This window comes from Betta splendens, chromosome 10, assembly GCF_900634795.4.
Source record: "Betta splendens chromosome 10, fBetSpl5.4, whole genome shotgun sequence".
NCBI lineage: Eukaryota > Metazoa > Chordata > Actinopteri > Anabantiformes > Osphronemidae > Betta > Betta splendens.
In genome coordinates, this window is record NC_040890.2 from 17,393,700 (window position 1) to 17,409,308 (window position 15,609).

Consider the following 15,609-nt stretch of genomic DNA (forward strand, 5'->3'; position numbering starts at 1 on the left):
CAGCCACGTTCACACACAGGGAATGCATTTGTCTTCACACATCTCCCTCTGTTTTATCTCCAGTCATCATCCACTCATGATCATTTAGACCTCCCAGTGATCACTGCACAAAATGACCTGGTCCCTAAAAAAGCAATATAACCATGAAGTAATAGCCAATCTAAAAAGTAGAACACACAAATCAAATACCAACCATAACCCCTAAGCAGCCCTTTAAGCAAACCTGAGGAGAGCATCTAAAGTTCGTTCTGATGAGACTTTCAGCTGTGGGAAATTGAACCATTAATTAGACTCCGCAACAACTAAAACAAGATTTTAATTGTGTCCGTTTAAAAATAAAACGCCCCGGTCCTCACGTCTGCTTCCACATGCAGATCGATGCCTGGTTACCCAGATTCTCTAATTACTGCCACCACATGAAGCCGTTGTAACCTTTTGGCCCAGCTGTATAAAGAAGAGGAGCTGCAGTGCAGAACCCAGGGTAATGACAGTATCGTTCTTTCAGCCTCTATTTACCAAGGGAGGGCTTACTGCTCATTTCCTGTAACATCCAGCTCTACCTCACACAGACACAGGTCTTTTTGCTAAGTCTAATTACCACAGCTTTTCACTGACAAAGCCAGAATCAAAAGCAGGTCCTTAAATTAACAGACAGAAAAATCAACCCAGCGAAGCAGCACGCCGATGGGCTGGTTTTGGTAAATACAACCGGTTTGTACCGGGATGCTCAAAGTTGACACAAGTGGCAATTTGAGGATTAGAATATGGGAAAATGTATGTTTCTGAGGCAAAACATCTGTAAGTGAGAGCAGTGACTTGGAGTCTCCAGATTAATTTCCATAAGAAAACACAATTACTGCATAACTGCACTGTTGTTGCAGAGCAGATCTCTGTAGGCCTCCATACTCAGAGACTTCCAAAGCATTTGTTTTCCTTTCAGTATAGAGGGTGTACAGTCAAAGAAAGTCAGAAAACTAGTGAAGTCAGAAATGAATGAAAAACACTAATCTATCCAATGGTTAAAACCTCAGCTTTACAAGTAAACATATTTGTTTGATCAATGTGACAAACCCAAAGCGCTCATGGTCACCTCTGGGCAGTATTTACTTTAACTTATGCTAATTGGGTGGATTTGTCACATCCCAGTGATTTGCTTATGTGTAAATAATCTGAATACATCTCTGATTCCGAAAAGAAGTTGGATGGAAGGGATCAAAAGGCAGTGAAAGACTTTGGTGAAGGAGTCTGATAGGACAAACTAGTTGAATCTGTGGATTTGGTGACCTGTTATCTGTGAGGCCTGGTTAACAGTGTGTCTCGTTTGGCACCTTGCAGCTAAGTCAAATTTATTCATGACTTACAAACTCAGCTGCGTGCTTCTAATCCGCTGTTTCTGCAGCTTATTAAACAGTTATTTTGTCATTGCATCGGGTGAAAATGTATGTCTCCATACACGCACAAACTGGCAGCATGTCTCGTTTATCCTTAAGTAATATTTGCATATCCATAAACACACTTAACAAAACTAAATCTTGTGTCATTTTATGTGCGTGTTCCAGAATTGGTTTGAAAAATGACAAATAAATTGAAATACAAGCCACTTAGTATCCAGTTTCCTTTTTTAATAGCTATTCAGGTCGTTAAGCCTGTGAATGTCCACTGTTTGACAAACAACCTCACAGCATTTGTTTTTGACTGCTCATAAAAAAAAGCCTCTCAATCATCTGTGTTCACTCGCCTCTAAACGTGACGCCGTCCTAAACAAGCTATAGAAGTACACAGTCAGACACTAAGAGCCACATTTTATCTTTGGAAACAATGAATATTCAAGGAGCTGCGTTTAAAGAACAATAGCCATGCAATTACCTCCTAAGAAAAACAACCACAGAACAGTAGCTCTTTTCTCCAGTGTTTATAGAAAGTCCATCTGGGTAAATATGTTTTAAACTAGAACCTGACAGTTTCCTGAAACAAGCAGTCACTGACTAAAAGCAGACACCAGTTGTCACCACCAACCTCCGACTCACTGACAGGAGCTGGCGTCCGCGTTAACATGGCTAGCAAAATCTACAGGTTAGCCAGCTAGCTTGCTAAGAGCGTTTGTGTGATAGTTACTGTAGCATAATATATGTTAACATAAAAAGGCGAGCATTCTATTGAAATATGCATAAATAATATCTAGAAACTTCATATAAATAGAAACTATGGTATTTAATGTATTAATCATTTCCATGACTCACCTGGAGACTCAGCCCTCAACCATAGTTACGACAAAGTGCTGACTTTACAGCACGTGGCTTTCATGCCTCTGTAGCCACACTAAGACATTATAGGTAAATTGACGGCTGCATTATTATTGTCTGACTCTTAGAGGAATACTTGCATTAGCCAAGTGAAGACCTAACTCTACTAACAGTTTGTAATAGTTTTTTCCTGAGCAAATCCGTGTTGAAAACCGTGCCACAGACAAAACCGCGTGGTCGGTTCCGTGACGTCTGCGCGAAGGCCTGTCGACAGGTGGGACGAACACGAAGCGCCGAGCGAAGAAAATGAAAGATAGATTCTGACAAACGGACGTGTGCATGAAAGATCAGCCTTGTCAATAGCATCACATTAGCTGCTGCGCTTCTGGGGCATTTTAATGCTGTCATCTGTAAAAGCCCTAATTAGAGGCAGCTGAGCAGATGCAGGAGGTGGAGGGAGGAGGAGGCGGAGAAGACGGACGACGGGCTTTAGCACCTTTGCTACTAACTGGCTGATGACCCGTCACAGAGTCTTTACTGTCTGATATGAATAGTCTGTTTATTTATTTAGATGCTTCAAAGGGTTTCCTGTAAGAGGACTGGAACATCTGATCCTCACCTCTGTGTGTTATTAATGTAATGTGAACATGTTGACACTGCACTTCTTACAGGTTGTTGAGCCAACCCCCGCGGACAGTATTCTCAGTTCCTTGTTTTCTGTGTACACTGTGCACACCTTAATGGAATAGAGCCAATAGAGCCATGGAATAGATGCTTCTCTTGCTTCAACAAGTCCAAATGTCTTCTATGAATGTGATCCAAAAGAAACCCATGAGTTGTTTCTGAAAAGTGCTCAATTCATCCTATTAAACTATTACTGTGCATTTTGTTTAAACTTTGGCGTATGTCACATTGCTTCTGGTTATAGGCTTGTGGGACACTCTTCTAGTCCATTTGCCCCTACTTTTTAACCACAACCAGAATCAGTACTAATTCAAGTAATTAAATGCAGTTAGCTTACACAAGATCTGCACAGAGCATTCAGCTGCAGTTCTCACGGTGAACAGTACACAGTGCAGTGCTGTTGATGTTGCTAACTTCAGCTGTGAACTAGATGAACCAAACTGGAAGTAATACCTCTGAATGCCTTACTGGAATATTCTGTGTCAGAGCCGTACATACTTCCAGTAAGACACTCGGCGCTGCCAAGTTATTAATTACAACAACTCAGATGGCACCTAGTGTCGGCATCATCCAGAGGTTCTTCAGTGAACAACGTGGGAATGAATGCGACAAAGCTAGGCCAAGAAATGTGTCAGGATGTTACACACGCACACCAGTGTAAAACCCGCCCGGCAGCAGATATTACCAGGAAGGGGTTGTTGCAGGACAGAACTTTTGTCTTTGACGTGCATTTGACTTTGAGTAAGGCTGCAGAAGTCAACACTCCCACAGCATATCCCGTCTGCACCAAAACATGTTTGTGCTTTGGCAAAAGCCATACATTCTCAAAATAGCGCGTGTGATTGGGTCTCTCTCTATTTACGCCACTGGCCTAGTGTTGTATATCACATCCCGGCAAGCGGTAGGTGACATAATCCTGCCAGCATGGCATTATTACTGGGATGGGTGTGTCTGTTATTTCTCTCCAGTTGAATTAGAAGCAAAAGACCCATTTAAAAGCTGCTGGTTCTGTTGTCAGTCGCCTTAAATCGCACATAAAGAAGACACATTTCATTTTCATGGGCACGCATGACTGATGACTTTCTATTGTAAGTGTTTTACGTAATGAGAAATGTCTCCATATAAAGTTTGGAGAGATAAATCTGTGAGTGTTGTTGGAGCTTTGGGGTGTGCTGCATTCTACATAAGCAATGAGCAGCGCAGGCTGTGGATCACATGGAAATCTAGATGCACTGGTAACTCTCACTGCTTGCTAAAATTAGCACGCTTAATGATATTGCTGTAATTCCGTCTAGTAGCACAATTTCACACACGATGAAGCCTTCATATAATGAAGAGAAGTGGAAATAAAGTAAATAATATTAATTATTATTGAACCTAATTGACCCCAGTGTTAAGTGTTTGCGAGGTGTGTCAAGGACACACCTCGCGCCAGAAACAGGGATGAACCTGGGACCTTCTGTTTCGTCTGCAAATGCACGACCTACTGAGCTCCCAGGCCAAAGGAAACCACCTGAGTTTGCTCATTATGGCCTCAGAAGCAGTGAGGTATGTTGTATTTGTATGTGTTAACTACTGGCAATTAGTTTTAAATTAACACTACTTTGTTACCTTATTGGTCTTAAATGGTCCGCAACAGCGGCAGTTAAGTACTTTAATTTGAATGCAAGTACATTTCTGGCCCTGTGCTTTTATTTTGAAGTACAGCGACTGTTTCCTGTTGCACAGCGAGTTACTCACAGCGCCTTGACAGAGAACTTTACTAAGCAACTAACTGACAACAGAGTAGCCTCCAACACCAAATATGCTGAACTTTGTTTTACTTGGATTCCTGGCGGAGGAGGAATGCTCTCACAAAAACCAGGATGGCTCATAAACAGGAACAATTTACCCCCTAAAAGCAGAGTGATGGGAGGAAACTCTCTGTACACAGTCCGTGCCAGCCAACCTCGGCCCGAGAGCCACAGTCTCGCTTATTTCCCAAATGTCCTTCCCCAAACCACTGCTGATGACAGTACTGGGGTTAAAACCACCCTGGCTTTGAAGATACCACTCAAAGCTGTGCAAAGAAAGGCCAACATGGACGTCCGCACGCTCATAAGATACTTTAAGACCAAAACACCTATTAAAAGGTTGCTTTTAAAAAAATACCAAATCTGGTTTGAGTTTACTGGTACAAATTCAACTTACTACGATCTGTTTGCTCGTTGGGAAGCATTTAGTAATTTGGATGTGGAAAAACTATTGAATTGTTCAAGTAAAATATTCTATATGCAGCTGTGGGATTTTAACCGGCGGTCAGTCTCCCTGTCAGTCAACTGCAGAGCGATGTCCACAAAGCCCAGCAAATAGAGGAGTAGAGTCATTACAGGACACTTTGGAATACCTCTGTGATAGGAGGTGATGACATCTGCCAAGCTCTGCAGACATGCCCTCCAGAGACGGCAACCAAGGTCAAGTCATCTCGCTGCCAAGATTTTAAGTCCAGCTGGAATTCCAGTTACCATAAGACGAGCCGTCCTCACGGGACAACCGGGGCCTTTGTGAAAGTGGTGCCACGTTGGCAGCGTTTCAAACCCTCACAGCCTCAGGTTCATCCAAATGCTTTATCAATAGAAACCTCTGTTTTTGAGAGAATCGGTTTTGTAGCAACAAGAAAGGCTGTCATTCCTGCCAGCACTTCCAGTAGATCAAACAAGCTTTCAGTGCTCCTGCAACAAACTGAAGGACAGGAGATAAATGCGTTTTCTTGCCGTGACTTGCTCAGGGTTTTTGTGCAAACACATGTCGACTAACTGTGAAGCTCAAATCCCAATGCACCACTTGCACCATTGTAGAAGTGTTTGGTCCAGTTTCCCCCTCAATGAATAGAAATGACCTGACTCCTATGACTGCAGTTCGGTTTCTTGACCCTTAATTCCTGCAGAGCTGCTACAAGACATTACTCAGCTTCCTTCTTGGCCATGTTTTAACTCACAGCATTAATAGTATGTCAGGACAACAACCAGCCCTGAAGAAAGAGCAAAGGAAGTGAAGTTGCCTCAGTGAACAGCAGGTATTTGCTAAAACAAGTAGTCTTGACTTCAGGACATGCTCCACCCTTCATGTTTAGCCTGCACTCGGCAAACACTTTGCTCCGGCATCAGCACTGGGACTTTTTACAGATGGCTCTTTAAAATGATATATTTATTGTGACGTACATTATTATATAATGTACATTTGTGCTGTGGGAGTCCCCGAAGCGCAATCGCAGTCACAATGGTTCCATTTAGTGCTTTGTTTCATTGAGTCTTTCATAGCTGCTTGCTCGGTGCCAGCTGGTCACACTGCTGCTGCCTGAGTCACGGAGCAGAAGCAGCTGATAACGCTCACTAAGTCCTTCCGTAAGGAAACGCAATTGCTTTTTGATTGGTCTAATTCCATTTTGCAGATAAGGCAAAAACGTTATCTGCACATGTTTCACTTGTGAGGAAAAGTCATATAAAATCTAAACTATGACACGATGGCGCTTTTGCAATAAAACATTTACAGCTGAAATGATTTTGTCAAACTCATGGCGTAACCTGCTCACAAAGATTATCTGCAAACCGCCAAGGTTCCCACGGGGGGGTTCTTATTGGAGGGCGGCAGACAATAAGTCCACCGCAGACGCTGGAGCGATAAGAGACAGAAAGCACAATAACACAGAGCATCAAATCTAGTATTTGGAGACGTCATGTGTCCAGGCAGTATTTGCTGAGCATGAGTGTAATTTCTCAGCAACACCCTGATTTGGACTCAGATCCAGACACACCTGGGAGCTACAGGTACGTTCACACCCGCCTCTCCGTAGTTGGAGGTTAAAACTAGGATTGATTGACCTCAGTGGAAGCTATTAAATAAATAAGGCCAATAAAAACATTTGAATGGTTTAAATGCGGTGCTTGAAAAAAAACATGACAAATGATAGAGAAAGGGAACATGTCAGTGATTGTTTAGGAACAAATACACTGATTTTCTTTTGGATTAACAGCTTCCGAGATACGTCAATAGAAAAAACCTTCATCATCGGTTGCTGCAGGGCATAAACGATCATGCATTAACTTTCTATTTCTACCGCACCAGCACAGCTCTCCAGTGGGTCGCAGGGGTTTAACCTTTAAGTGTTGCATGGGTCGTTCAAGTCCACCTTTATCCAGCACAGACAGCGTATAATGTCTGCTGCCTCTATTTGGGCTTCCTCTGATTTCAACCATCCAAAGCATTGTCTGCAGTCAATACAAACCTCACCAGACTAAACCTGGTCTCGTGGGCCCTCAGCACAACTTCAACCTGCGACCCTGATCACTCATAATTCCCAGCAGTGGGGCCGATCGAGGAGTCGCTGCCCAAAATGACAACTAGCAGGCAGGCGGTGGCACGCTTTGCTCGCCAAATACAGCAGGCTGTGTTCAAACAGTGCTGAGAGGGAAAACATAGACACTCTTATCCAGGGTCCCCCACTCTGGAGGAAAAACCTCTCCCACCAGGAGACATAGACCTGCCTGTATTCAGACCGGGGGTTCTTCTGCTGCCATCATGGAAAACTGTGGATTTAGGGATTTTCTTTTTCTTAATACCTAAACTTAAAGTGAACATGAAGAATTATAGTGTATGTTTAGCGACTTTCAGAGTGAATAGGGCCCTGAAGCGGATTAAACATCCACGGCTCACGTGACAGACTGCACTGGCTGGACTGAGGAACCAGCCCCATCCTGACAAGCGTCTCGTTATTCGCTTCCATCTGACAACGGTGATATACTCAGGGTAAACGTTGCCCCTTTGCCTCCAGAGTTCCTGAAGAGTTTCGGCATCCGTTCTGTTTGATGGTTTTAATTTAGCCGAGCATACCGTCTGCTATTGCACTGGCCACCGCAATGATTAACTACACAGCGCTGCCTTCATTCATTCAAGCAAATCCATCAAAGTACAGCTTCTTCTAAGTGGAAGCAAGATTTCCCAGGAAGCGGGCTGGAGGAAAACATCTGACCTATATTAAAACATAAAGCCAGATTCCAAGACTGGCTGCTGAGTTTTACTGCTGGAATTTCAAAATAAAAATCGTCCCTTTTTTCGGTTATGCACCAAACCTGCAAACCTAGAGAACCTGGCAAAAAAATATGAAAAGAACTGAATGTTGCTTTTATTTCGGATTAAGTGAAGTAGCTCCTCTGTTCTCAGTCACATGCTGTGAGGCTGCGTGGATGAGATGCACTTTACATCACACCGAAAACAGTCATAACGCGTAATAGGGCCACCCACCCGCCTTCCTGTTTTCAAGTCCTCCACCTTAAACTGCTTATTTGTCTGCACTACAATCTAATGAATGCACAATGCAGCTCTGTACCTTCAGTGCATGTATGTAGCTGAAAACTGCACATGTTTACTCATGGGCCTGTGACCCTAATAACCCTGGTCCTCCCCCTAATCTCCTAATCTTCAGCGGAACAGCAGCCTCTGTGATCATTGGCAGCTTGAGAGTGCGGCATACCTTCCTCCAGTGGTGCTGGGGGGGGGGGGGGGGGTGCATGCGGGAATCTCTGCAGGTTAGACACATGTACAAGTATCTGTGGACAGATTTTTCTAATAAGACTTGGTCTGTGCTTATGGGTGGGCAGTGCCGGGATGAAACCCATGGCCTTGTATGGGAACGTGGAGCCAAACGCTTGACTGGGAGCAGCGATATGAGGCAGCGCCCACAGAGATGACCTGCGTGATGTGTAGTGTTATTTGACTTGTGTCTGTGTTAACAAATCACAGCCTAATAGAAAGAGGCACCGTGAAGGCTGTAGCACAAACACAGACCGTCTCAGGATAGTGAAAGCAGCTCATATGGGCCGGTCAAGATTTCTGTAGCTCAGACGAGAGGACAGCGCTGGCTGGAGATGAACCCTCGTTGTTCTGAGCTTATTCACAGCCTACTTCAATGCACTCGACAAATAAAAGGACTTTTAAAACAGCACAGACACCACGTTGGAGGTGATGAACCTTCCAAGCACTCGAGTGGCATTCCTGCTCCTGCATCCATGAATCCCAGCTGAACCCATCATTGCAAGGAGGAAGCCAGAGTTAAACTCTGTGCAGAAGCGCTGGCAGACACTCTGGACAGAACTCATGTCCGACAGTAGAACACTTTGTTTCCTCTTTGACACAGAGAATCACACGTCCTAATAATTTGTTCTTTCTTCTTGCTGAGGTAGAAATTCAAGCCTGTGAGCACTTCCTGCCAATGATTGTCCCGGTCCGGCTCGAGCCTGTGCTCTGTGTCCTACATCACTCAGCTCAGTGGTGAGAGAAAGATGTAGTTTGGGTTAAATATTAAAGGAGACTTTCTCAATATTTAACCCAGACCCAAACCCAAACCTGAGCGACAAAAACAAAGCTACAGAGGGTAATTACTACTTAGCTGCTGTTCACTCAGGCCCAGCACCTCGGTCCCACCTCCATCCTAGTCTCAGTCATCTGTTCTCCCACCATTGCCCTCTACTCCCATATGTCCCTCTTTAGTCGTAATTGGCTCAGGTGAAAAGCCACAGACTCTTATTGCCTTGGTGGTTGCAGTCGGTGGCTGCTTGCATTTTTCTCGAACTCTATCCGAAACCATATAATGTGTTTCTGTAGCGCGACTCCAGATGTCATTTTTAGTACTGTTTTCTCCTAATAGCCATGAACTCTTATAACCATGTGGCAGACATATGAAAATGGCGCGCAGCCCGTGTTTCTGTAATAACATCCGAGGGGGCGGAGGAAGGAAACGTTGGCGTTATTTATCACCACGACGCACAGAATGAACATTTCGGGCTGAGTCCTGCCCAGCGCTCGCCCTCCGTGGCAAACTGCCCCGTCTGAAATGTTATAGAGTCATCAGCGGCCACTTGCCAACTTTAATACGACTGGGGACCTCAACTCTCTAGGCAACTACTACTAAACATGCCAGACGTGTCTGGCTCCCTCTTCCCCTCAGATCGATATCAGATTGTGTCACAGGGCATCAACCAACCGGTGGCCACTCAGACGCTGCAGTCAAGGGTCACAGACTCGGCCACTTTCGGCCTCAGCCAACATGTGACTGCTGTTTTAAAGAGCTCTTTGACAGTTTAACATCTCTCAGCAACACTTTCTCCCTCCTCCGCCTCCCTCTTTCCCCCCCCCTGCCCTCTTTCCTCCCTGTTGTTTTCCTTTCTCAGCCGCCCTGATTAAACCTGGAAACCCCAGCGGGAGGCTCTGATTTCCCAGCACCCCGAGTGTTACTGTAGTGAAGTCTGCGCTGCATGTCTTCACACAAACCCAGTCGAACCCGGCGGCTTCAGAAGCGAGAGTAATGAATGAAGTTTGACCAGCGGAGCATCTACAGGAATGCTGATACCGTGAGCTCCTTGTGTACCGCCAATTCGATTAGCTTTTCCCGACTAATAGCTGCATTTGATACTCTGACTTCCTATCTGATGTCTTACTGCCCTTCAGGTTTGGTTAAATGCCACAGATGAAGTATTGAAAGCTGTTTTGGAGCCCTGCATTCGTAGCACCAACGGGCAGACCTTGGCAGAGCTCCTTCAGAATGCATAGTCTGAAAGCACTCAAGAATTACGAGGGTGGAAATGAAAAAGAAAATCTCCAGCTAAGCGGAGGAAAACAGTCAATATAACATTAGTGCATATGGTTTCACCGAGGTCTGAAATGAGGTCTGCAGAGTTCCCACCACATGTGTCCCTAATTGCCAAATTGCCCCTGATTGAAAGAAATCATTGGGGGGTAAGTGTTGACTTAACTTGTGTCCTGGATGCGACATTAAACATTGACAAAGCTGGATTTCTTCATCTGATAGTGCAGCTTAGAGCAGTTGAGAGGTTGAGCACGCTGCGTGGCCTGGAGCCACCACCGCTGTATGAATGAAGCCTTTTTTTATGATCACAGGGAAAAACTCTCCCGGGGGATCTGGAATTTCAGAGGGTCCCCCCTTAAACACACACGGTGCACTTTAAAGGTAAAAGGTAATTTTGCACTTCCTACCCTTCATAATGGCGATTGAAGTGAATGAAACGCGCTCATTCACAGCCGAACAAACTGGAGCAAGATGTGCATTTTTGAAATAAGAGCCTCAAACCAGGATGAGCACGCGTTCAGTGATGCTGCTGAGACATTAGTTGCACCTTGGAGCGTATGAAACGAGACGCGCAGGGAACTCACCGTTCTGCTCCTTTACGCTTGGCAGGTGGAACTTGCCGACGTGACTTGATTCAGCTTCCGAGCCATAATGTTGGAGAAGCGATGCGAGCAGGATAAATAGCGGACGGATCATTTGGATGCGTTGTAGGTGTCTATGACGAAGGGCTGCGGACGGGTCGCTTTGTATCACCACACGCGCGCGTCGTTTGCGGGGCACACGTGCTGTTCGGGGCACATTTGGAGAGGATAAACGCAGAGTAGAACCCACATAATCTTAATCATTAGTTCTTCTGTAGAACGTGGGATTTTAAATCCTTAAACCAGGACAAATCCTCCCCGGCGCTTCCAAACCGGCTGCTGCTGCGTAAAGCGAGTGCGCACCTGTTGGTTCTGAGGACTCGCGAACACTTGGACAAAGTTTGGTTTTAAGTAAATATAATCCTGGATTCGGTGGGAAACGCGTCCTCGCGCACGCACGTCATCCGTGGTGACTTGGCATCTGGCTCGAGCGCGCGTCCACGGCGCGTTCCTGACTCCGTCTGAGTAAATCCTCGCGGATCTTTACGCATTACAAGAACGGCTCACACACGGAGACAAGCGGCGGCTCCGGCAACCTGATACAGTCTGGACCGCTGGCAGCACCGAGGCGGGTTCTGTTGAAGGCGACGTCTCGAGTCGCTCAGATAAAATATCGCTGCGCTGCGGGGTCGGGTTTTTGGAGACCGCCAACTGACGGCACAACAGGTGCTGTGCGTAAAGTAGAACTTCTCAGCCCAGGAAACTCCCCATGATGTTAACTATTCCGCTGCCGCGGGACCAGTGAGGCGCGTCACCCGCTGCCACTGGTGAAACACTCCTTCCAGCACCGCCTCTGCACTTTGGCACCGCAGGAAAAGACAAGTCAGCACTCAGTGATACCGAGGAAGTTCGTTTTGCAAGTGATGTAACGATTTCAATTCCTGAAATAACTGAAATTGAGATACAAAAACAACCTGTGACACACAAACATCAGAGCAAGTGATCCGTTTGAGGGACAGCACAAAAACATGCACAATATGGAGTTTTCCTTCTGCTTTTTTGTTCCTCAGAACCACTTTGCGCAACTGCTGAAGCCAGTAAAACCCGACAGAAAAGGAGGAATTATGAATGGGTTTGTCACGAACAACGGAGGTGAAGGAAATCCTATTAACATCATTTTCATGATTTGTCCTTTTTCTGTTGGATGGTTGGTTAAATATGGGTCTTAAATCCTCTGTATATTGTACATTGTTCTATGATGATGCACACGTACACAATAAAAGCATCGTGTGATCCAAATGGAAAGTTTGCCTAATAAAATATGTGACGTACTGTAATTGTCTTTAAAGCAAAGTGCATCAAGGCCTGTTCTAAAGCGAGATAAGGGCCACATTTTCCCTTTTAACGCATAGTTCTGCCTAAATGTTTCTGTGAAGGGAACTGTTTCGGAGTTTTCCTCGCGCTTCTTAATTTGTCATATCAAAGCAAAGCGCTGCTTGGAACAATACTCCCTCCTGTTCCCAATTTCCTCTCTCCTCGGCACGCTGTTGCACCTCATCAACTGCGTTTCATGTGGTTCCTCCCATCCTATTGTTGGCAAAGTCCACCGGTGTATCCCCTCAGCGCACGGTGCGTCTGCTGCAGCACAGACACAACAGTCAGAGCCGGAGGAGCGCCGGAGACATATTGAACCCATTGAGCCAGACACATGATGCAATGCTGCAGCAATTTAGTCCTAGTCTCACACAGCTCAGACGCCACCACCTCAAAGAGAGCGCCGAGCAGCCATCACTCCGGCATCAAGGTAGAAAGGAAGCAGTTTGTGGTTTTAATCAGAGTTAATGGCTGGGAAAAGCAGCTATGGGGCACTGATGCATCCATTTCATACGTGTTTGCGCCGGCGGAGCGGTGCATATAGAGGTCTTCTTGTGTTGGCTGAAGGGCCAAGGCCCTTTGTGTAAAGGAAAGTATCACATTCCAGCCCTGCAAGGGCCTGCAGCAGATGTCAGCACTTCACGTTGTGGAATCCCTCTCTCTCCAGCACACACACACACGCACACACGCACGTACGCACGCACGCACGCACGCACGCACGCACGCACGCACGTACGCACGCACGCACGCACGCACGCACGCACACACACACACACACACACACAAACACATGCACACACACACACAAACACATGCACAAACACACACACACACGCACGCACGCACACACACACACACACACACACACACAAAAACACACACACGCACGCACGCACGCGCACTCACTCATTCTCTCCTTGAGGTTTTGTCTGTAAAAGCTGGGGTATTTTGTCGCGTCCACGTTTGATTGCTGCCTCCACGGTGGTCCGGCGAAACGTGAAGTCTTTGATACAACAGGAATATAATAAACACAGGAAATTAGCAACAAGGCAGCCCCTTTGGGTCACGGCTAACATGCCAGCCAGCAGGGATGACTGGAGATGGAAACGAATACAAGGGAGAATTCAGCTGGGTCCCACTGGACTCGGCTGCCTTTTCAGGGCGTGCGTTTCACCGATCATCTGTCACAGAGTCCGGGAGACTTCAGTCTGGTTCCAGGTGAAACGAAGTCAAACACGAGGGAGTGGACGTGTTTGCTAAATCCAGATTGCAGCTCATTACTGCACCTTGAAGGAAAAGGCCTTTGGGATGACTTCATTTGTGTGGCAACGGCTCCGCAGCACAAAGCAGCTGCACAGATGAGGCCGTCTGGGCTTTTCAAGAATTCAGACGCACATTTGGTGAAAGGAAGCGCGATGAAGACGTCTTACTCCCATTATCACGTCTGAGGAGCTGTTGCTATTCAAAGCACACATAAAGTTGTGCACAGTTTTACATGTGTCAGCGAGCCCCTACAGTAAAGCGTGTGTATTATAGCTGAGCCTGACAGTGTGGGGCACTGTGGCAGTTAATTGCCCCTGGCTGCGTTGGCTGTGAAACCAGAGCCCCCTGCTGGTGCCCCCGAGGACTGCAGCCAGATCTGCATCTACTGATGTCAGTGCTGTAGTTCTGCTCAATCAAACCTTTCACATTCACACGTCTGTGACTTTCACCTTCAAAAGCTAGCATGCAGACGTGTCCACTGCAGGAGCTAAATGATGTGCTGATAAAACAAGTGTCAGAAAGTACTGAAATAAATGAATCAATAAGTCATGTACCATAGACAGTCCTGCTCCTAAACATCTGCACTGTGTGCTGTGAAGTTCACTGGGCTCGGTCCAGTGATGCTGCTGCTCATCGACCTCCTGGCTCCATGCCGCCGTCATAATCGCGTCCGTTGTTGCACTTGCGAAACATCTGCTCGGTCTCCATTAGGACGAGCTGCTCCTTTAACGGCGCCAGCGTGGAATCTGCCAAACGCCGTCCATGCAGAGCCGGACCGGCGCCAGGAGCGTGCACGAGACCCGACCCGAGCACTTCTCTGTGGCACGTCCTGCTCCAGTGACCCGAACCCCACGCCGAAGGGAAACGTTACCGTTCATCGGCGTCCGACGCGGCCAAATGTTGTGTCAGTGCACGTTTGTGTGGAGCTGAAAGGAAAATCACATCTTTTATCAATCGTCAGGAGGGTCTCACTCTGACGGCGGCTTCGCTCTCACACATTTCATGGCCACTGATGTAAAGTTTGGTCCAAACCAGCCTCTCTGTGTCCAGATAGTGAAAAACAAGACATATGGATGCAAGCGCCACTCGTCTCCACCTCAGCCAGACGCTGTGTGGTGTTATTCTCTCAATAAGAGAGCTTTTAGCTCCTCCGAGCAGCCGTCAGAGCAGAGGAGCGTCCTCCGCGCCAGCTTTAGTGCCGCCGTGGGCTGCTTCGGTTGTACCTGACGTGTTTGTGGAGCAGCACCTCAGTTCATCACACGCGTGGCGGCTTCGCTCCCGAATGTGACACCAGCGCCGACACACAAATCATTAATTCCGCTGCATACGGGGCCGATTCATTTGCGTGTGCAGATGGAATGCGTTGTCCGTCAAAGCGCATCCCGTGGGGACCGCTGAGCGAAGGCCGCCCACGTCGCCTGACACCGCGTGATGAATGAGACGCGGCTCAAAACTGGGAATGGGAGCAGGTCGTTTAATAGGTTTAATTTTCCCCGAACGGACACGAGGGCAGGTTTCCCTTCAAGCCGTTCCGTGCGTTTGAGCCGAGCTCACGAGACGAATCGGAAACGAAACAAACACTCGTGACATGTAAACAGCAGGAATGGATGGCCTCCGCTGAATCCAGGCTGCGTTGTGCTTCATAGGAACAAATGCACGTCTGATGAAAAGAATTGGTGGCACGAAATGTGAAAAATGACTTTGATTATCGCCCCCATAATTCAACCTTTTTGCATCTATTTTGAAGTTTCCTATGAGTCAAATGGACGCAAGCCAACATTTTTGCTAACAAGAGGTTGAATAGCAGGAGGCTGATGAGCTCATAACGTTTTGTTCGTGTCCA

The 15,609-nt window shown here is 46.6% G+C and overlaps 1 protein-coding gene across 1 annotated transcript in view; it reads right to left on the reverse strand.

Annotated features, from left to right (window-relative positions):
• Positions 1–11,946, reverse strand: part of pdgfc (platelet derived growth factor c) — a 35,327-nt gene extending 23,381 nt beyond the window's left edge. Inside the window, exon 1 of the mRNA XM_029165741.3 lies at positions 11,133–11,946. Within this exon, the coding sequence (XP_029021574.1) occupies positions 11,133–11,244 (112 nt within the window). The 5' untranslated portion in view covers positions 11,245–11,946. The remainder of the gene's footprint in view (positions 1–11,132) is intronic.
• Between the last annotated feature and the right edge of the window lie 3,663 nt (positions 11,947–15,609).